The sequence below is a fragment of the Schistocerca serialis genome, chromosome 7 (assembly GCF_023864345.2).
Source record: "Schistocerca serialis cubense isolate TAMUIC-IGC-003099 chromosome 7, iqSchSeri2.2, whole genome shotgun sequence".
In the NCBI taxonomy this organism is placed as follows: Eukaryota; Metazoa; Arthropoda; class Insecta; order Orthoptera; family Acrididae; genus Schistocerca; species Schistocerca serialis.
In genome coordinates this window covers 182477877-182502412 of record NC_064644.1, presented here as the reverse complement: position 1 = coordinate 182502412, position 24536 = coordinate 182477877, and the positions used below count along the sequence as shown (strand labels likewise).

The 24536-nt window shown below is 38.0% G+C and overlaps 1 protein-coding gene across 1 annotated transcript in view; it reads left to right on the top strand.

The window, feature by feature from the left end:
• Positions 1-17571, top strand: part of LOC126412208 (sterol regulatory element-binding protein 1) — a 96654-nt gene extending 79083 nt beyond the window's left edge. Inside the window, exon 15 of the mRNA XM_050081691.1 lies at positions 14759-17571. Within this exon, the coding sequence (XP_049937648.1) occupies positions 14759-14976 (218 nt within the window). The 3' untranslated portion in view covers positions 14977-17571. The remainder of the gene's footprint in view (positions 1-14758) is intronic.
• The last annotated feature ends 6965 nt before the right edge of the window (positions 17572-24536 follow it).

Genomic DNA, 24536 nt, shown 5'->3' with positions numbered 1-24536 from the left:
ATATCAAAGTTCATGGTAATGAAAGAGATGCCCATCACCTTCTTAGAGATCGTTATCTACAACTTCCAACTCCACAGCGTACCTTTTTCACCACAATCATGCAATGGCTTCGAGAGATGATTCCAGCACCATCAGCAGGTATTACTGTGTTGCTCCAAGGAGATTCCACATATCATAGTTGGAATAGGCTATCGCCATCACTTTCTTCAAGATCGGTATCTACAACATTCAACTCCATAGCGTACTCTTTTCGCCACAATTATGCAATGGCTTTGAGAGAGGACACCCACCACCATCATCAGGTGTGACTGTGGTGCTTCAAGGAGATTCCACAAGCCCAAGTTGGAAGAGGCCGTACTGCACACATTGAAGAGGACCTGTCGAGTATATGAGCAGTTCCTTAGCTATTAATGAGTGGTGCTGTAAACAAGTGATATACTGGCTCACGCCTAAACAATTACTTGTAAAGGTGGTCACATTACCGACATGTTTTTCAAACGGTTGCAGCACAGAAACATTATGTTTCCGGACATGAGTTCCAGTTCGAAATACTATTACTCACTTCCTTCTATGAGTCCTAGAAGTTTGTAATTAGAATTTCTGAACACCCTGTATACTCTCCTGTATACTCAGCAAGCCACCTAAGGTGTTTGTTGGAGAGTACTTTGTGTACCACTGTCACAAATAGTTTATGGGGAGAATGAGTGCCAATAAACCTCCATGTGGGCTTGAATCTTGCTAATTTTATGTTCCTGGTCTTTTCACGAGATACACATAGGAGGAATCAGTATGTTTGTTGATGATTCTAAGAATATGCCCCTTGGAACTTTAACAATAAACTGCAACTTGAAGCAGAACATCTTTCTTGCAGCTTCGCCCACTGGAGTTGGTTGATTATCTCTGGGATCTGTAACGAAATGTGCTACTCTTCTTAGGATCTTCTCAACTTCCTCTTATCAGTCCTGTCTGGTAAAAATCCAGTACTGGCGAGCAGTATTCAAGTATTGGTTGAATGAGCATTATGTATGCTACTTCCTTTATTGATGGACTACATTTCATGAGGATTATTCCAGTGAATCTGTCTGACATCTGCCTTACTCTTGATTAATTTTGTGTGGTCGTTCCACATCGGATCTTTCTGTACACATACTCTTAGATGTTTTATGGGAGTAACTGCTTACTGGGATTGTTCTGCAATTGTGTAATCATGTAATAAATGGTCTCCCTATTTATTTGCAGTATGTTACATTCATTTACATTGAGAGTCTTTTGCCATTCCTTGAAACAAGTGTCAATCCTCTGCAGGGGTCCTGCATTTCGCTACAGTTTCCTAGCATTGCAACTCCCCCATATATAACATCATCATCTGCAAAACACCTCATGGAACTCCCAAAGTTATTTACTGGATCATTTATATGTTGTTGTTGTTGTTGTTGTTGTTGTGGTCTACAGTCCTGAGACTGGTTTGATACAGCTCTCCATACTACTCGATCCTGTGCAAGCTTCATCATCTCCCAGTACCTACTGCAGCCTACATCCTTCTGAATCTGCTTAGTGTATTCATCTCTTGGTCTCCCCCTACGATTTTTACCCTCCATGCTGCCCTCCAGTACCAAATAGGTGATCCCTTGATGCCTCAGAACATGTCCTACCAACCGATCCCTTCTTCTAGTCAAGTTGTGCCACAAACTCCTCTTCTCCCCAATTCTATTCAATACCTCCTCATTACTTATGTGATCTACCCATCTAATCTTCAGCATTCTTCTGTAGCACCACATTTGGAAAGCTTCTATTCTCTTCTTGTCCGAACTATTTATCGTCCATGTTTCACTTCCATACATGGCTACACTCCATACAAATACTTTCAGAAACAACTTCCTGACACTTATATCTATACTCGATGTTAACAAATTTCTCTTCTTCAGAAACACTTTCCTTGCCATTGCCAGTCTACATTTTATATCCTGTCTACTTCGACCATCATCAGTTATTTTGCTCCCGAAATAGCAAAACTCCTTTACTACTTTAAGTGTCTCATTTCCTAATCTAATTCCCTCAGCATCACCCGACTTAATTCGACTACATTCCATTATCCTCGTTTTGCTTTTGTTGATGTTCATCTTCTACCCTCCTTTCAAGACACTGTCCATTCAGTTCAACTGCTCTTCCAAGTCCTTTGCTGTCTCTGACAGAATTACAATGTCATCGGCAAACCTCATTTATATATATTGTCAAAAGTAACGTTCCTGTAAACCTGCCTGGGGCACTTCTGAAGTTACTTTTACTTCTGAGGACTTCTCTCCATTCAGGATGAAATGTTGTGTTCTCTTTGCAAGAAACTCTTCAGTCCATTCACACAGTTGGTCTGATGCTATGTACACTAGCATTTTATTCATTAGGCAGCAGTTTGGAACTGTATCAAATGGCTTCTTGAAGTAAAGAAACATTGTATCTACCTGGGTGCCAAGCATTTACTGAGTTTCTGGACTTCACATGTTCATTATTTTGGGAACCCATCTTGAGTCCTACAGAGGAGTTTTTCAGCCTCCAGGAATGTCATAAAATGCGAGCATAAAATGTGTTCCAAAACTGACCAATGTCAGAGATATAAGCCTATAGTTTTGCTTGTCTGTTCAGCAGTGCTTCTTGCAAATGGGAATGACCTATGCTTTTTTCCAATAATCATCTACATCTACCCCCTGCAAACCACTGTGAACTACATGGCAGAGAGTACATTCCATTCACTTTTGGCGAACAAGAAGAATGATTGTTTGAATGCCTCTGTGTGTGCTGTAACTATTCTAATCTTATCCTCACAGTCTCTGTGAGAGCGATATGCAAGAGATTGTAGTATATTCATAGAGTCAACATTTAAAGCCGATTCTTGAAAATTTGGTATTAAACTTTCTCGCGATAGTTTACATCTATCTTCAAGACTCTGCCAGTTCAGTTTCTTCAGCATCTGTGCAAAACTTTTCCCCAGGTTAAACAAACCTGTGACTATTCACGATGTCCTGATATGTGTATGTTCAATATCCCATGTTATTCCTGTTTGGTATGGGTTCCACACACTTGAGATACATTCTAGAATGGGTCGTACAAGTGATTTGTAAACAGTCTCCCTTTTAGACTGATTGCGCTTCCCAGTTTCCTACCAATAAATTGAAGTGTGCCACCTGCTTTATCCAGAATTGAACTTATGATCACAGAGGCACATTCCATTTCGTATCCCCACAAAGTGTTACATCCAGATATTTGTAACACTTGGCCAATTCCAAATGTGACTTATTGATATTATAGTCACAGGATACTATGTATTTTTTCATTTTGTTAAGTGCACAGCTTTACATTTCTGAACATTTAAAGCAAGTTGCCTATTTTTACCACTTTGAAATCTTAACAAGATCTGACTAAATATTTATTCAGTTTCTTTCACAGTTCTTCATTATAGATAACTGCAGAAGTGCAGAACGTCTGAGGTTACTATTAATATTATCTGAAGGGTCATTTAGATACAACATACTGCATCATCTGCAAAAAGTCTGAGGTTAGTATTAATATTGTCCGTAAGGTCATTAATATACAACATGAACAGCAAGGGTCTTGACACACTTCCTGGGGCACACCCAAAGTTACTTCTACATCTGACGACGACAATTCCCCAACCAAGATAACGTGCTGTGTTCTCCATACCGATAAGTCATCAATCCAGTCACAAATTTCACTTGATACCCCATATGATCAAACTTTTGACAATAAGTGTAGATGTGGTGTGTCAAATGCTTTTTGGAAATCAAGAAATACTGTGCCTACCTGACTCCCACCCTCAGACTTCGAGAAGAATATAATAATTCCAATCCCAAAGAAGGCAGGTGTTGACAGATGTGAAAATTACTGAACTATCAGTTTAATAAGTCACAGCTGCAAAATACTAACGTGAATTCTTTACCGACGAATGGAAAAACTGGTAGAAACGGACCTCGGGGAAGATCAGTTTGGATTCCGTAGAAATGTTGGAACACGTGAGGCAATACTAACCTTACGACTTATCTTAGAAGAAAGAGTAAGAAAAGGCAAACCTACGTTTCTAGCATTTGTAGACTTAGAGAAAGCTTTTGACAATGTTAACTGGAATACTCTCTTTCAAATTCTGAAGGTGGCAGGGGTAAAATACAGGGAGCGAAAGGCTGTTTTCAATTTTTACAGAAACCAGATGGCAGTTGTAAGAGTCGAGGGGCATGAAAGGGAAGCAGTGGTTGGGAAGGGAGTGAGACAGGGTTGTAGCCTCTTCCCGATGTTGTTCAATCTGTATATTGAGCAAGCAGTAAAGGAAACAAAAGAAAAATTGGGAGTAGGTATTAAATTTCATGGAGAAGAAATAAAAACTTTGAGGTTCGCTGATGACATTGTAATTCTGTCAGAGACAGCAAAGGACTTGGAAGAGCAGTTGAACGGAATGGTCAGTGTCTTGAAAGGAGGATATAAGATGAACATCAACAAAAGCAAAACGAGGATAATGGAATGTAGTCAAATTAAATCGGGTGATGCTGAGGGAATTAGATTAGGAAATGAGACACTTAAAGTAGTAAAGGAGTTTTGCTATTTGGAGAACAGAATAACTGATGATGGTCGAAGTAGAGAGGATATAAAATATAGACTGGCAATGGTAAGGAAAGCGTTTCTGAAGAAGAGAAATTTGTTAACAATGAGTATAGATTTAGTGTCAGGAAGTCGTTTCTGAAAGTATTTGTGTGGAGTGTAGCCATGTATGGAAGTGAAATATGGACGATAAATAGCTTAGACAAGAAGAGAATAGAAGCTTTCGAAATGTGGTGCTACAGAAGAATGCTGAAGATTAGATGGGTCTGTCACGTAACTGATGAGGAGGTATTGAATAGAATTGGGGAGGAGTTTGTGGCACAACTTGACAAGAAGAAGGGACCGGTTGACAGGACATGTCTTGAGGCATCAAGGGGTCACAAATTTAGAATTGGAGGGCAGCGTGGAGGGTAAAAATCGTAGAGCGAGACCAAGAGATGAATACATTAAGCAGATTCAGAAGGATGTAGGTTGCAGTAAGTACTGGGAGATGAAGAAGCTTGCACAGGATAGAGTAGCATGGAGAGCTGCATCAAACCAGTCTCAGGACTGAAGACCACAACAACAACAACAACAACAACAACAACAACCTGACTCCCATGATCCATAGCTTTCAGTATGTAATGTGAGGAAAGTATGAGTTGAGTTTCATATGATAAACTGTTTTGGAATATGTGCTGGTTGGCATGGAGGAGGTGTTTCTGTTCAAGATACCTCATTATGTTTAAGTATGTTCAAAAATTCTACAACAAATTGATGTCAAAGATATCGGATGTTAGTTTTGTGGATCAGTTTTACTACTCTTCTTGTAGACAGGTGTGACCTGTGCTTTCTTCCAACTAACTCAACTGCAAATTCAGTATGTAATCTTATAGGGATTCCATTGGGCCCTGGAGCTGTATTCAGTTTTAATGATTTCAGATGTTTCTCAATGCCACCGACCCAATATTCATTTCAGTAATCTTATTAGTGGTTGAGGATTAAATTGGGACTGTTCTCCTGGGTTTTCCTTTGTAAAGGAACATTGGAAAATACAGTTAAGCATTTCAGCTTTAGCTTTGCCGCCCTCTATTTCAGTTCCTGTCTCATTCGCTGGGGACTGAACTCTAACTTTGGTGCCACTAACAGCCTTTACATACAACCAGAATTTCTTTTGATTTTGTGAAAGATCATTTGACAACATTCTGCTTCAGTAGTCATTGAAGGCTTCACGCATTTCTCTCTTGACAGCCAAGTGCATTTCATTCAACATCTCTGTATCTATAATCCTATGCTTTGTTTTGCACCTGTTATGCAGTAGTTTGTTTCTTTAGAAGTTTCCTTATAGAGTGTGTATACTATGGAGGGTCCATCCCATTACGAGCCATTATACTGGGTAGATATCTATCCAAAGTAGCTTGGGCCATAGTTCCTCTACATGCTTCTGTCCCGTGCTGAAAGTTTCAAATTCATCATTGAGATGTGACACTACTGATTTTTGATCTAGTTTACTGAATACGTATACCTTTCTGCTTGTTTTAGTTGTCCTTTGTACTTTGGTAATCATTGTTGCCACAGCTGCTATGTTTTTTCTTTTTTTTTCTTTTCTTCCCTTCTTGGTCACTGATACCAGTTTTAATGTGGACACCCTCAAAGACATCAGGTCTGTTTGTTGTCATTTGATCCAATATTTTTCCACTGTGAGTAGGGTTCCAAACTACCTATTCCAGTTAGTTTTCAGAGAAGACATTTAGTAATGTTTCACAGGATCTCTTATCACATGCGCCACTAACAAAGCTGTAATTTTCCCAATTGATTGTTGGATGATTGAAATCTCCACCAATGATTACAGGATGGTGGGGGAACTTCAGTACAAGTGAACTGAAGTTTTCTCTAAAGTTTTTGGTTACACCAGGAGATGAGTCTGGTGGGTGATACAAGGATCCAATTACCATTTTATGTCTGCCCAAACAGTCTCACATCCAGCTTCAATTTCTATTTTGGTGGATCAGGAACACTTTGCTCCCCCAAAGAACTACAGCACACATCTGCTGGAAGAGGGCAAATTCTTTCGCATACTCTATGTAGAATCATAATGATATCCTGTCAGGTCGAGCAGCTGGCTCTGTAATGAGGTATTTCTGTTTCTTTTTATCCCAGGTTCACTGTGTCTGCTATCAACTTTTTTTTTGGTGGGACAATTTAAAGGAGGCACAACAGTGCAATCCTTCTTTGTAAAACAGTTTTGGAAAAATTTGTTTAATATCTTAACCTTTTCTGTGTTGTGCTCAGTTTCAAAGCCATTATGGTCTCAGAGTATTTGGTATGATGGCTTTGACCCTTTTACTGATTTAATAGAAGACCAAAACTTTTTAGGTTTTCTGTCATCTCAGTAGGCAGAATTTTACCTTTGAATTAGTTGAACTCTTCGCACACGGCTCTCCTTGCGTTAATTTTAGTTACTTTTAATTTTTGTTTTTCTGTGAGGCTTTGGTAGCAGTTCTTTTAACACAACTGTCAAATCAGGCAGGTCTTTTGCAACCCTCATTATTTTGTTCAGCACATACCTGTTGAAAGTCTGTTGTAAAATGCTCTTGAACTTTGTCCACTGATACTCAGTGTTATTCGTGCTGCAGATAAAATTTTCTCCCCCCCCCCCCTCCCCCTCCCCCTCCCCCTCCCCCAAGTAGGAAGATCTTCCTGGGTTTCTTTGTATTCCTACTTACAGCTGATTCAGTGACACCGTTGTAAAGGTACATGTTGATATAAAGCATAAGAATTTGTCTCACTTTCATTTTACTAGACTGATGAAAGATTTTCATGTGAAAAACGTGACTTGAATTAGTGGTAGTGTAAAGAGCATGTACTTTGCTCGGATTTTCTTGGAATTTATGAACAGATATGAGAAAGAAAAATGTGGGTACAGTGCAGAAAGCAATGATAGATGTGTAACTTGGACAGGCCAGTGAGGTGCCACTTGCACTTGGCAGTCATGCTTTTCAGTGGACCACAAACGAGAGGGGCCTGGCGACAGTGGTCACGTACTAAAGAAAAATGAATGTTGTTGTATAAAGTCTATGCCGTACAATCTCGAGTTAAATACAGAGGTATGGTTTTAGTCAAGCATTGAAGCATCATTTATGAACATGTTGTCTGAAAAACTTTATTAATTATCAGTTGTTGTGAGTTGAGAATTTATTTGAATACAGAAGAACTATGGAAACAGTGTTTTGTGATTTTGTAGTGAGTTGTTTGAATGCAGAAGTTCTCTTATAGCACTCTCCCTCTGCATTTAGAAAAGAAGTCAGCGGTCAAATACGCGGCACTGCATAACAGGACCACAACATTAAGAGAAAACAAGACAGTGACTGGGAAATTAGGAAAAGAAGGTAACTGTTGTTACAGGAAACGAATAAAGACAAGGCATCTCACAATAAATTGAGCACTTGAAATCAACCCACAACAAGAATAACGCTTCACCATAACTGCATTATCACTCCCTGTTCTACACTGAGTTGAAAAGTTTGTCTCTTTTGTGACTAGCAGATCTAATGTTATATTCAAGAGTCAGTTCTCTGATTAACTGCTCAAGGTAATTTTTAGGTAAAGCACATAGAACAAGTTCACATGATTCTTTGTGCCTGCTATCTGGTAAGTTAAAATCTCCACCTAAAACTGTAACATAACCAAGGAATTGACACGAAATATTCTCAAAGTTTCTCCTCAAGTGTTCCGCTACTACTGATGCTGAGGCAAGGGGTCTACAAAAGCATCTGATGACCATGTTCGATTCATCTCTAAAACTTGTCTTCATCCAAATTATTTCACATTCGGTATCTGTACTAATCTCACTAGACATTATCCTTTTTTTCCCCTCCAGCTATATACATACCTCCACCACCAGTATTCAACTTATCTTCGTGGTATATTGTGATAAATAGTGTATGCTGTGTATGTGTGCATCATGTTTCATAGTTTTAGCATGTACAAATGATGATCCATGTATCACAGAGATCCACAGCATTCTAACAGGCAGAGAGATTTCTACATGACGTGTTGTTTGATGCAGATGTGCACAATGGATTATATGCCACTGATGACGGGCTATACGCCTGAATACTGGTCTGGCAAGTAAATGATTTTGAAATGCGCAGGATGTCCGTTGTCAACTAGTTAACATCTTGTTATCAATTTGGTCAACACGACATACTTCCAGAGAAGGAGATGATGTAAAAACAAGTTCATTATTTGCAGGTAAATGGATATGTCTTGAGAAAGTGAAGAACTTTTAACAATTGGTCTCTTCCATTTATCACACAGTGTAATATTTATGAAATGTTCAGAAAAGTTGCACAGCAAATCATTTTTATTGCACAGGCTTTAACCCTAGGATGCCCAAGCCCTTTTTCCTAACTTGGATGCCTAAGGGGGGGAAGGGGGGTGTTTGACAAGCCCACAGGTATTAAATAAGTTTACTGACGAAAAATTACAACTTTGAAAGTGGTTTATGTATTTTAACTAAGGCATCGGTTTGTTACAAATATTGGATTGAGTGAATAAAAAATTGACATATTACAATACAAAATACAGATGTGTTCATATACGTTAGACTACTCCGAATCCTCAACTTCAAGGCAAGAGACACACTTCACAGTTTTTTCTGAATGTGTGTTACACACGTTAATGACACTGTCCACAATACTGCTTTGGTTTACTTAGATTGTTGTACTTCTGCTTCTTTGTTTTAGCTTTTCTTATACAAATATGGCACCAACCTTTCCCCGCAGGAGGCTGACTTGCTTCTGTCGTCACTTCTTTGATTTTCTTTTGTAGAATAGCCTCCATTGATTGAACAATTTGGTTAGATAACCCTCTTGCATTGGCACTTCTTTCTTCTACCAGCAATTTCACTAGATCCATCCCAGCTTGCAGAAGGTAAAGTTTCCATTTGTTGTGTCTCTTTTCATTCCATCTTGGATGTTGCTGGATGAATATGGTGGTTGCATTGATAGCACAAATGTCGATGAGAGAGTAAAATACAGATAGAGGTCATCTCTTTGTTCCCCTCTTGCAGGTGTACATATGCGCCATTTGATCAATGGTATCAATTCCACCTTTAGTGGAATTATAATATGCATTTATCTCAGTTTTATTCTTCTCTCCTCCAACAGCGCCTTTACCTTGGTGCATTGTTGACAGCATCGGTAAGTTTTTATTTGGTTTCGTTTTTGCTATGTACGGCACCAAAGTTACTGGATGCCTACCTGTTGATGGGTGTGTGAACAAGAACATTGATGAATATAGCTCTCGATTTGATGTGTTCGCTTCCTGTTTGACTGGGGAGTTCCTACTGTAGTAACTTTGTAGTCTTGGTATAACTCTTCCGCCAAATCCACCGATGTGTAGTATCGGTCTGTAGTAATATTTCGACCAGTATTTTTCACAGGTGCTACCAAACGTTTGACGACAGCTGCTGAACCCCATTCTTCTTTCGACTAATTCTGAACATTATCTGCATAGGGTTCCGTATTCAAGTTGTATCTGTCAACTGCTTCGGACATCATGCGTATAAGGATGCCATACTTGCCCTGTTTATCCTTCATAAATACTTTGAAGGGGCAGCGCTCTCTAAACAAGCTGAGCATCTCATCAGTGGTGAGGTGGACCCCTGGTTTATACAGTAGTGGAAACCTATCAATCACTTTGTTGAAAACATCACAGATTGCTGTGAACTTGTCTGCTTCCCTTCTTAGCTAGCGGGTCTTTTGTCATCAAACCTTATAATTGCAATAAGTTCCTTAAAACGTTCTCTTGCTATAATATCCTTGTAAACTGGCCGACCCATTATGTCTGACCAAAGATCGTGTACCCTGACAGAATTGTCCTTGTTTGCCCCCATAAGTATCAGGATTCCTATAAAGGCATACAATTCTTTCTCATTAGTCAAAGTAACATTTCGCCTAACTGCCTCTTCATTTGAATGTTTTACTATAACATCCATGATGTCAGGCGTAAGAAGTAACTTCAAGGCTTCTCCAGGTGAATGGCAAACACCAGCTGGAGTTACTCTTGCCTGCTCTCTTACTATATTAGCAACAGACCTCCGAGGAATTCTAGGCTGTGTTGTTACATACCTTCTTCCAGACTTGGCCACAATAACATCCTGATGGTCACTGCCTGAAGCTGCACTATCTTCATCTTCTCTAACATCCACATCACTTTCCCGATCTGAATCGTATTCCATAACACCATCCTCATATTCACTTTCACTCCCCGAGTCAGAATCTTCATCTAAAATTTCATTCAGAACTCTTTCTAAAGACGAGTCACGTATTCTTTTAGTCATTTCTAAGTCTGGGTTTGAACAGTAGGGAACTGCACTAACTCACTGCAAGTTTACAAGATAAATAACAGCTGACTGACATCAACAAATGCTTCCTCTGAAAGTAAACCGATTGTTGTGAATATCAAGAATACCAACCAACAAGAAACTAACTTGCATTGTTGTGGAGATGAGAAATACAAAATCCTACTAAGGGAAATTTTAAGTTTTATCAACCCACAAAAAATTGCTGTACGTATTCAAGTGAAGAGCAAACAAAAAACTAAGTATTCTTATATTTGTGTTGATATTGTGTTGAATTTGTAATTAAAGAATTGCTTTTATGTATGGCGTAAAATACTGTTTTTTTAATTGATTAGAATGTTGGTTGCTGGGCACTCTTATAAGAGAGATGGAAATTGTTAGCTGTACTACGTTTCTGTAGTACACTCGAAGTAGAGCAAAATTTTGAAAGGTACCCCTAAATATAGTAAAGTTATTATCCGCACACTTGACATACATCTCAAAGACCTCTGGGAATTAGAGGAAACATTTAATCTGTTGTCAGTCTCCTTTTCTGTTGATATGGGCTGTATATTAATTGAATCATAGGGCTAATAGATCTAAAGTGTTAAACATAATTTCATGAAGAATTTTGTACAAAATCAGTCTCATATATATCTCTAACTGAGGAGGTTGAGAAACCAGCCAACCAGTTGCAAATAAAGTTTTGTTCCTCCTTGATGTAGGTTTCGATATTTGTAAAAATTTCTTCTTGAGAAATAGTGGGCCTTGTTATATCACATGATGGAACATTAGATTGATGAAGCTGAGCAGTTCTTGTCATATACAAAATTGACAAAACAAGAATCATCACAAGCAATGGCTTTAGATAGCAGCCAGATTACACATATCGTACCGCAGAATGAATGCTCACTAGTGAATGCCCACAGGTAGAGGCTCTTGTCAACATAAAATTGTAATAGTATCAATGTAATGGAAGGAAACATTCCACGTGGGAAAAATTATATATAAAAACAAAGATGAGGTGACTTACCGAACAAAAGCGCTGGCAGGTCGATAGACACACAAACAAACACAAACATACACACAAAATTCAAGCTTTCGCAACAAACCGTTGCCCCATCAGGAAAGAGGGGAGGAGAGGGGAAGACGAAAGGAAGCGGGTTTTAAGGGAGAGGGCAAGGAGTCATTCCAATCCCGGGAGCGGAAAGACTTACCTTAGGGGGAAAAAAGGACAGGTATACACTCGCACACACGCACATATCCATCCACACATACAGACACAAGCAGACATATGTCTGCTTGTGTCTGTATGTGTGGATGGATATGTGCGTGTGTGCGAGTGTATACCTGTCCTTTTTTCCCCCTAAGGTAAGTCTTTCCGCTCCCGGGATTGGAATGACTCCTTGCCCTCTCCCTTAAAACCCGCTTCCTTTCGTCTTCCCCTCTCCTTCCCTCTTTCCTGATGGGGCAACGGTTTGTTGCGAAAGCTTGAATTTTGTGTGTATGTTTGTGTTTGTTTGTGTGTCTATCGACCTGCCAGCGCTTTTGTTCGGTAAGTCACCTCATCTTTGTTTTTATATATAAAATTGTAATAGGCATCATAGGATAAAATATTTGCATAAGTTATGTGTACATCATGCCAGAGACTTATTTGGATAAGTTACATGTACATCATGCCAGGATCTTAGTCTCTGGCAGGATGTACACATAACTTATGCAAATATTTTATCCTGTGTCGCCTATTACATTTTTGTGTTGACAAGAGCCTCTCCCTGTTTCAACGTTGAATACGACAAGAGCCACTCGGCTTCATCTAATCTAATGTACCGTCATGTTATGTAATAAGGCCTGGCCCACTGCTTCTGAAGAAGATATTTTTACAAATATTGAAACCTAGGTCAAGGACTTATAAACCTTTATTTGCAACTGGTTGGCTGATTTTTCAACCTCTTCAGATTTACACAGTTGCTCTTTCGCAGCCATGTTAAGATTTCTATAACTATGCTGATAAACTTTAATTTTCCACAACTTCACAAGCCTCCAGATATGAATATTCCTATATTAGGAAATAGGTGAAAATTAAGTAGCTACTTTATAAATCAGGTCATTCATTCATTCATTCATTCTTTTCACAATTTGTTGAAGTAACTCTGTCTATAGGTGCTTATTGGCTCTCTTTGCTTAATACAGTGGTGCCCAGTAAGATGTAAAAGGCACAGTAATAAATGTTCGTTAACAATTAGTATTTTCTTGTTTCATATTAGAAGGCAATGGTCACAAGATGCACATAGATGTCTCTAGAACTTTAAATGAAGAAGATTTTAGTTATTTTAAATCTCATTAATATTATCATCAGATGCTTGTACAATTAGAATTGTTGACAGCTGTCCTTCATGTCCACAAAAATAACACCTGCTTCTCCATCTCCCCTTCATTTCAAGTCCTGTTCGTTAAGAGTTCCCACCCCCAGTACCTTTTTGACATTTGCTTGAGTCAGCTCACTGTGGACTGATCAATGAATGGTACTGAAGTAGATGGTAGATAACTATGACCAACTCATTTTGACAAGATTTTAGTCATTCCTTGGCGTTATTCCAGTAGAAAATGAGAGAAATTTGTTGTACTCTCTTGGATAATAATTTTTGCTTAAGGTATTTTTTCCACAAGTCTTTGTTTTTTTTTTTCACTTTGTATGCCATTGGAATGTGTTGAGTGTGAAATAACAGAGAAACTGTACTTGAAGAACTTTTCTGTCTTTGTATTCCTTTTGCTAACTTCAAGATATGAAACTGAAGGTTTGTACAATTCGTTGGTAGATTTTTATCAAAAGACACATCTCTGGCAAGAGGAGAGAAGCCAGTTTAATTATGATTAGCCCTCTTGATTTAGCCTCCCACCCACCCCATCCCCTCTGTCCATATATTACTTCAACCAATATTATCCTTTCAGTAAGGCCACAACTGTTGTTTTCTTCTCCTATCTGTACAGTAGCCACCTACACAAAACCATGTCTTATGCAGCTGATGGGATATTAAAGTATAATGGAAGAGAGAGAGAGAGAGAGAGAGAGAGAGAGAGAGAGAGAGAGAGAGAAGGTGGGAGGGTGTTGAATTCAGCTTTGAATTCAGCTGCCCATTTCTAAACCATTGAAAATGAAGGATCAAATTCCTTATGAATCTTTCCATTGGTGAAAAGACATCGACAACAAGGAATTTTACACCACCACTACCTCATTTTATGAATTTAAACAAAAGACATGCAACTATTTTTTCAAATGGAAAATGCTATTCTGTCAGGCAAGTTGACACTTGACTTGATATTATTGCCTAGTGTGTACCAAAATTGGAACAAAATGCAATGTTTTGTTGATTTGAATACCTTCTTTATGCCTGGCCAAGACCTCTTCACTTGACCCTTGTACACTATTTTACACATGGCAACGGTAATGAGAAATTCTTGAATAAGGAATTTTGTTTTAGTTTAGAGACTGCATTTTGTGGTAAGAAAATAACAGCTTATAAATTCATAAATGAAGTTAATAATTGACAAGAGCTGTAAATCTCGCAGTGAAATCTTTGAAGAGTAATAAAATGCAGTATTCTTAAATATTTTGTGCCTCCTGGGAAACATCTGGATTATTCTTAAAAACACAAAAATGGAACAGATTTGAAGTAGTGAGAAAATTCCATTAAAAAAATACAGATTTTTTTTGAGTAATGAATGTGTATTGTATTACTAAGATTGCTGTGATGTTAAGTATTTTAAATATATTTTTCTTCTTTGTTCAGATATACAGTTGTGATTGACTGCACTCATTGTTTGGTTTTGTAGATAAAAGCCAACAAGAAGTTAGTGGAGAGCGAGAGCATGCAATGGCCTTATATCTGGCTTGCCGCCACCTGCCAGCACAGCTTCTCTCATCACCAGGCGAGCGTGCTGGCATGCTTGCAGAAGCAGCGAAGACTCTAGAGAGAATTGGTGACCGAAAGAGGCTTGGGGAATGCTACAATCTTATGAAATCTCTTGGTAGCAGTTCTGTCACAAATTAAGTGATCTTAGTATTTTATGAGACACAATTGACATTCCAGATCTTTTTAGTTTCTCTCCAAGTCTGGACAAGCATTGAAACAATTGCAATTGACATTTCTGTCTTTTGTTTCTTAAACTAAGTAAACTCCATCAATCTCCTCCTGCAGTATGATTAATTTGTTTGCATTGAAAATCCAAAGATAACCCAGGCCAATGAAAAATGTCTTTAGCTAATTTTTGCTACGTAATGGCTCAATCCCAATCTCAAGGATTTTTGTATACTAAATTCAAATCTGACTTCAGTTTTTTCCCATCACATAAGTTTTACCGCAACATGACTTCTTTATAAACTAGAAAATTAGCAAAACATTTGTAATTGTAATGAAAAGTAATTTAATTTTCTAGCATGAGTGAAGGTTTTATACTAAGGACATGCGTGAAAAAAAGTCGTTATTGCATAGCACTTACGTGTCCACTGACTTAACGTAAATTTTCTGTATACGCCATTGACTTACATTAATTTTCTCTATCCTCCTTAAAGCATCTACCATTGCTTTCACTGTGGCGAATTGCCTTTTGTACGTCTCAAAGTGATGCACAGTCTCTCTTATTGTATGGGTGCTCCAGCAATTGTGATACCTTTTGTCATCACTTTAATGATTTGATGAAAGTGCTCACCTTGTTCCTCTCCGACATACACAAATTTGCAGGGAGAAAATTGTGGCATGTGCTCAAAAATGAAAATTGAGCCCCATTAAACAGCCTAACTTCATGGACTTTTTCAGCATATCAATTACAACAGAAATGTGATGTGGGTCTTTTTTATTACCTGAGAACTTGGTAACAAACACCTCCTCCCTCCCTCTTACTCAGTCATTTATGATTTGAAGATGGAATGAAACATCATTTTTCAAATATTAGATCCAAACAACCCAACTGCTTTTAATTTTGCCCCTGATAAATGGGGAATTTGCTCGCTGAAATTCTTGAAAATTTCTCCGTCTTAGGACAAACTATTCATGAAAGATAAATCTTATGTGCAAATATTCAAACTCTGGGGCCAAAAGGTTAGCATTAAGACTAAGTATCCACAGTTAATGTCCTTTCGTAAAGGTCACACCTAAAATGCTGCAGTTTATTAAAGAGTGCAACATATTTTGTACAGATTCAGTAGTTTCTTTTCCTTCCCTGCCTAACAGGTATACCAAGTCCTCTGGCTCAGCAGGTCTGTGGGACTGCCCCCATTCTGCACCATTGACAGCTGTCAGATCTAAAGAGTATCAGGAGTATCGGCAGCTGGCCTTGGCTCTGGCATGTTCGTGAAGATCACCTTGAAGCTGATATCAGTGTTCTTGATCTATGGTAGCAATTGCACAAACGCTCGCATACTGCTTCAGTCTCAGTTCTGTGTACTGCAGATTTTGGAGCGGTGTTATCGAATGCAAGTGCCATTTTGGGCCAACAGCAGTTTCTAGATTCTTCTCAAACCCAATGGCCAACATTATTGAGAATGTTGTGTTTGGGCCTGGGGGATGGAAGTTCTGTAGAATTTGTTTTGCAGATGACAGTGCTCAACAACCTGCGGAATAGTATTCGTGGGCCTGACATGGAGTACGTAAAGTGTGACAAAATCCTCTATTTGAAAACAAAAGTGTTATAGTTTACTTGAAGAAACATTCGGTGTACATGAACCACTAATGATTCCTTCCACTTCTATCCCAAAACTTAAAATAGGTAAAATTGCATTAAAAAAATATATTAATTTCAAAAAATGGTAGTTAATATGGATTTATTAAAAAGCTTATTTTTCCTTGGCCTGGATAATTTTTTTAATAGAATATCATCAGCTGTTGTTAAAAAGTAAGGGTATTTTCTTAATCATGTGATCATTTCATCTGTCTTTAATGTGAGATCATAGTTATTAAAAGAACTAGATTTACAGTTAAATGCAAAAAAATATTTTCAACAATTATGCAAGTACGAAGGAGTTAATTTTTGTTAGTCCACTTTAAATTGCTTTACAGTTTGTCCTTATTTCATTTAAAATCTCTTCATAATAGAAAATGTAGCGGATTACAAACAAAGAAAAAAAATGTTGCAGAGTTCTTAAATCATATTTATTAAACTTGTTGACGCACTGTAATTCTGGTGAATTTGTAATATTTTGTAAATATGTAGGGAAAGAGGAAACTCAGATTATTTTCATATAATTTTCCACATTCGTACTAAGAGTAATTCATGTGTGACATCACTCTATAAGTTTTATTGTAGAGAATAAACTAGCCACTTAAACTACCACAAATTACTGTATACAAACCCTCACTCTGTTTTGTTATTGTCTCATTCATTGGATGTTAAAGTAAGATGTGTTAGAATCTGAGTATTTTCTTTATCATATGGTTATAAATACTCATTGATTCCAAAACTATTTTAAACTGTTTACATATCTATTATTTCTTGTAATTCTTTTGTGCTTCTGAGTTTTCCAGTCACTCAGAGAGAGAGAGAGAGAGAGAGAGAGAGAGAGAGAGAGAGAGAGAGTGAGTGAGTGAGTGTGTTTTACACAATTGTACAGTACAACTTTTGTAACTTAAATAAATTTTATAAGAATAAGAGTTCAAGCAGTGTCAATTTATTCCTATCTTAGTTGCCTTAATGTACTCTCTTCTGTGGTGTGGATAATTTAATTTGATTGTTTCACTTTTATCTGTGCTGGGACACCATGCATGTCAACATAAGAGTGAAGAACGAGATTATGAACAACTTCCAGTTATTTTTTCCTCTCATTTATTCTCATTACCAGGCAGGGGAAATTTCTTGTTTGTTCTCATCAATGTAATAACCTACTTCACTGTGTTTACATGAGATTAATCATGGACCCATATCTAAGTTAACGCTTCTAAAACTGCACAATATTAGAGGTTGGAAACCGATATTGCAGACAATTAAATGGATCAATACAGTAGATCTGACTAACACATGGGAACTTTCCTTTGGCCTTGTCATAGCTAATGCCAGCCGAGGTGTTGCAAATTATAGTTGGCAACAGCATTTCAGGATGGATGAGTGGAAATATAATACACCTCCTGTCCCTCCCCAGAGAGTCTTTTGTTGACAACACCTCATTATATAGCTGACATGTAAGTTGAACCATCTTGCCATATGGAGAACAAAAGAGCGCTTGGTGGTAAGATTTGGAGTGGTTCTGAAAATGTGCTCCACTATGTGTTTCGACAAGTTGATTACAGTTTTAAACTATCCCTTAAAATGCAGAAACCTTGTTTTCTTCTGTGTATTACATATTTTTAATTTTTGTTCTTTTTTAATTACATAACTTGAAGAGATGAATTTTTTGATTATCATCATTCAGCACTAATTCCCAGGACTGATTCCTGCCTACCATGTGTGCATTTCTTTTCTGTATTTTCACTCCCTTTGCTAACATTCACAATCTCACTTTATTTCTGTCTGAGCCTGTGGGTTTCAAGCTGCTTAGTGGATCTGCTGGTGGGGCTCTTTTGTTTGATCCCTTTACTGTCCCCTTACTATCAACTCCTACTGACATTGGCTTGTTTTCATTAGACTTCATTAATTGCACTTATTCTCTGCATTGGTTGTTATTAAAGATGGTTTCAAAAATGAGTTTGAAGAGTTATATTTGTAAAAATATATTGAAATGTGATATTGCAGAGTGGAATTTCAGCGACAAAAGTGAAACAGAGGCCTAGAAACATTTTGTAAAATAGGTTTGAAAAGAATGGATGAGAAGGGCAACCATCCAATTTGTGTACTGTGTTTAGAAGTGAGGAACTTACTGAACCTAAGAAACTCTGTAATACATTTATACAAGACATAATGTGTTCAAACAATTTCAGATTTAGCAGCAAATAGGCAGTATTATAGTTTTACGCAAAGAATGATTTATTCTCGAGTACAGAGTGAGGAGAGAGAGAAGGGCTGGTCCTTTCAGGAATAAAACTCTCAACCATCACTGAAGATAATTTTTTTCTTTTCTTGAGAATTGTCACTTTCTCAGGATGATCAGATGGACGAAATTGAAGGCGACTTTTGCTAGGACATAAAAACTGTGGAAGAAGCCAAGTTGCTTAGAATGTTCGGACATGACACACTAATAACCATAAACCCAAATAAATCATAGTTTTAGACTTCAAAAGAGCAGGCTATAGAATCATATCATATTCTTGATACCAACAGAAAACTTTAAAAGGAACATCTTCGTATTGTTCTGATGACTGCTATCATAATTATCGAAGACATATGGTTCCAGGTTTATACTAGTGCACAGTACCCACATCAGACTGTCTTCCGAAAGGACACAGGGAACTAATTCCTGACTCTATGCTTTCGGTGATATTGTTGAACATTAGAAAATGGAAGAAAAAGTCGACCGCTATTGCACGCAGCATTAGGAGAGATTTGAGGCAAAATTCATTTCTTTCGCCATTGCAGGAAGGCTCATCGTCAAATGTTTACGAAGTACAGAGTTCCCAGAATTTAAATTCATTTTGTGGTTTTGTACGCTTATGGTTCAGCATTACATTTGGATATCATCCATCTTGAACCTATGTTTGAAACTTTGTGGGCAACATTTCTCTGTTTTTTTACGGCAATGCAGACTTTACGTTCAGTTACTTGATGGGCACATCGTTTTTCTACATGATGGGAGGCATTCTATATCATCTCAAAAACTGTAATTGTTTAAGATCAAAACATTCAAATAAAAGACTTACAATCAACACGATTTGTTGGAACTTAACAGGACTGTTCAGCTAAAAACTTTTGAATGAAATAATGATGTAGGTTTAACTGCAATTATGATGAAATATCTGCATGATGTTTATACGTATTTAGAAGCACATATTCTCTTCATGTTGGATGTCTTGTGGCTTCATAGGGAGATCAATGACCTGTGGGGTGGAACAGATCTTTGAAGGAAGTTGCCCATGATAGCCTTTACAAAATAATTTTTGTAAGTTGCCGGTAAGTCATAAATGCTCCTCGTAATTACTATGACATCGGCTTCACAGTTTTGTTGCAGGCACTGGAAAGATTTGAGAATTTTGTCAGCAAGCTTGTATAGTAGCATTTGCGCAGCCATTGTATTCAAAGGTCGGATGTACCCTAGCAACTTGATATTGAAAGCCCATACTTTCAAACGGTGTTAGACTTGATGGATACCATCTCCTAATGTCTTTCGTGCAAAATAATAGGTGCTGAAAACAGAAATAATTGGAAGCAACTATTTAGCATTTTTCATATCTTTTGTCTGAAAAACAGTGCAAACGGGTAGGACACTTTTAGGAATAGATGTGATACTCATACGTAAGAAAGGAAAGGAATTTGAGGTGCTTGAAGAACTTGAACTCTTTTATGCCACATATATCGAGTAAAAGATCCTTTGGTGTTTGAACATTTCTTTTGCCTATCAGTCATCGAAAAAGAAACTAGGATTCTGTTTCTAAAAACTCATCTCTGTGCAATCAGATAACATAAGAGACTGCATGAATGATATTAAGGAATTGTAATATGTGTTATTGTTACCTATAAATAGATAATATATTTATTCTTACATTCATTATTCTGAAATTATTGCGTAAAGTCAGGTTAACTTTCAGTTTTATTAAATACTTTTAATGATAACCTCATGCTCTATAAATAATATCTAACTGCTATGCCAGTTTTCCAGTTGAAAGTAATAAAACATTGATACATAATGATTGGTCATTGTAAATATTTTAGCATACAAGCAATTGTGTTAGGAACATAATCCTCAGAAATGCGTATTGAGTGTCAAGGTTCCATAGTCAGGCTGCCTTAAGTTAATCTTGCATAAACGTTTGCACACAAGTGTAAACAGGTAGGACACTTTTAACCTGGGCAACTATGGCAGATCAGTGTTGCCAAACATATGGATGAGTCTAGTCATCCCCTGAAAGGCATAGAAAAGGACTTAGATATGATACTTGTACATAAGAAAGGAAAGAAATTTGACATCCTTAAGGAACTTGAAATAGCGGTCCACCAGGGTAAGTGTGATAATTTAGTTACATAAAATGGCGAGAATGGTTTTTTGGATCCTTTTTAAATTTGGCATCAGTTAGATAAATGTGGATGATTTTGCTTAGGTAACCATTAGTATTATGTCTCTGCTTGTCTGTTGTATCATCTTTGGAATGTTGTGGAATGGCTGATGGCTCACTGCAGTCTGCAGAACCATAACCTAGAAGAAGGACTCTGCCAGCTGTCAGATTTATCCACCAACAAACCCTGCCACAGTGAACCCATTCCAGGAATCCAGCAGGATCTCTAGTCTTTCCTGAAATCCTTAAGCCCGCCCCAGAACTTCTCCCTGGAGTCCATCTCTCACCTCACCTCTGCCACTCCCTGCAGTACTAGAAACTGAAATACTTATGGCCACAATGGTGTGGCACTATTTATCATGATATTGCCATACGTGCTGGAACATCTATTCTGCAGCAATACTTTGGGAGGCTATAAGCTCATCCAGTGAATGGAGGAGGATGTCATACAAAAAGATTCTGGGTTGGCAACACATCCAGCGGCTTCTCTGGCCAGTAAAATGAAGATTGTGTCAGATTTATTATAGTCATTACAGTGATGATAGCTGGGAGACCAAAATCATACCCACTATATCATAGGTTGTACCATTCCACTGTCTCATAATCCTAACCCCATCACTCCTTTGGCACTTCCCTGTTTGTAGCACTGTACTGTCACTATCTAAACCCAATGTATGACCATGCTCTGAACGTATGGATGTGATGTCAGTACTTCTCCTGACATCCTGCTGTTTTCTGTTACCTACTAATAACTGTATTCCACAGGCTTGTGTGTTGGTCTGAACCATCCTACTTGGATGTATCGTGGTCCTCTCTCTCTGGCGCTAGTATAGCTTATGTGAAGATATCCATACACGATTACCCTTTGGAGATCACCAGTGGTAACACCAACTGGGAGAAGGAATTTGCTTCATACTCAACACCCTCTCAAAAACCTGGGTGTACATGACTCATTAGTGCAATAGCATTGTATCATAATAGCTCACTCTCTTTCAAGTATAAACTGAACACCTACCACACAAGACTTACTAGATTGCAATACAACCACACAACTTCTCATATTGCAACATAATTCCACCACAATGAGGTAATAATAAAATCATCATATGTAAAAACCACAACAGTCTATGATCACAACTATTTGTTTTATTCAGTGACCTGTTATAATCATAATGATCATCTTCAGATTAATCTGGACTTTTGATGTTAATGAAGGAAGCAAATAAAATATATAGCCATGACAGGCAATGTCACGAGTGTGCTAATGATGGCCCTACTTTACAGACCATGAGTGTTTACCATAATTTTATCATGTTTTTGTACCCTGTGACTATGCCAATCATGGCTGTATATTTTATCTGTCCCCTTTTTTTTTTACATCAAGAATACAGATCAGTCTGAAGATGACTATTGAACTGAAACTGGTCATTGAATAAAACAAATACTTGTGATTATAGACTGTTGTGGTTTTTACATATTGTCAAACTGTGGAACACTGTTGTCTTCAAAGTGGCCATGTCACCCCTTATCAAGATCATCATATATTTTACTCATAAAGCTGCTCCATGTTGCTCAGCCCACTGAAATCTGTTGATGTGATCCGAGTGCATAAGGCACTCCTCATAAATACTGCTCATCAACCCTTTATTTTTTCTCTTCCCTTCTTATCCTTAATGTCTGTCACTGGTAACAACACTGGAATTTATGGCAATGTGTCTACAGTTCCTTCCTGAACAGTGGCAGTTCATCTACATTTATATTCCGCAAACCACCGCATTATAAGTGCATGGCAGTACGTCCTATTGTACCAGTTAGGGTTTCTTCCCACTCCATTCACATATGGAGCACGGGAAGAACGATTGTTTGAATGCTTCTATGCATGCAGCAATTATTTTAAAAGTTGTCCTAACTATTCCTATGTGAGTGATATGGAGGGAGTTTTAGTATATTCCTAGAGTCATCATTTAAAGCTAGTTATTGAAGCTTTGTTAGTAGACTTTCTTGGGATAGTTTACATCTTTCTTCTAAGAGTCTACTAGGTCAGTTTCTTCATCATCACTGCAACAGTCTCGCACAGGTCAAACGAACCTGTGACCATCCGTGCTGCCCTTCTCTGTACATGTTTAATATCCTCTGTTACTCTTATATGATATGGGTCCCAAACACTTGAGCTGTATTCTAAACTGTGCCGCATGGGTGATTTGTAAGGAATCTCCTTTGTAGACTGATTGCATTTCCACAGTATTCTGCCAATAAACTGGAGTCTACCAACTGCTGTACTCACAACTGAGCCTCTGTGATCATTTCATTTCAACCTTACGAAATATTACAACCAGGTGTTTGTAAGAGTTGATCGTTTTCAACTGTGAATTGTTGATATTATAGTCGTAGGACACTACTTTTTTTTCATTTTGTGAAATGCATAATTTTACATTTCTGAGCATTTAAAGCAAGTTGACAATCTTAGCATCGCTTTGAAATCTTGTCAAGATCCAACTGAATGTTTATGCCGCTTCTTTGAGACAGTACTTCATCATAGGTAAATGAATCAAGAAGACTGAGTTTACTGTTAATATTGTCTGTAAGGTCATTAATGTACAACATGAACAGAAAGGGTCCCATCACACTTCTGTTGGACACACCCAAAGTTGCCTGGGACACACCCAAAGTTACTTCTACCTGACAATGACTCTACATCTAAGGAAACATGCTGCATCCTCTCTATCAAAAAGTTCAAAATCCAGTCACAAATTTCACTTGATAACCCATACGATCGAACTTTTGACAATAAGTGTGAGTACGGTAGCGAGTCAAATGTTTTTCAGAAATCAAAAAATACTGCATCTACCTGACAGCCGTGATCCAAAACTGTCAATATGTTTTGTGAGTAAAGTGCAAGTTGCGTTTCATGTGACTGATGTTTTTTGGAATCTGTGCTGGTTGCCATGGAGGAGATCATTGTTTTCAAGATGCTTCACTATGTTTGAGCTCAGAGTATGTTCTAAGATTCCACAACAGGTTGATGTCAAAGGTATTGGGTGGCAGTTATGTGAATCACTTCTAGACCCTTCTTGTAGAAGGGTGTTACCTGTACCGTCTTCCAATTACTGGGCACAGTTTTTTGTTTGAGGTATCTACATTCATGCTCATAAATTAAGGGTAATGCTGATACATGGTGAAACAATGCTCTGGTGGGCGGTTTGAAGGTTTAAATCACCTCAGGGTATGAGCATGCGGTACATTTGACCTGCGGTCGTCGCACAATGGCGCTGGCAGCAGCCCACATGTGCAGAGGTGTGTTGGTGCGTGTCAGAGTACGGTGCAGTGAGTAAGTGTGCAAACATTCTCAGACGTGTTAATGGTGACTATGTGTTGAAAATGGCTCAAAGAACACACATTGATGACGTTATAAGGGGTAGAATACTAGGGCGACTGGAGGCTGGTCAAACACAACAGGTCATAGCACGGACCCTCTGTGT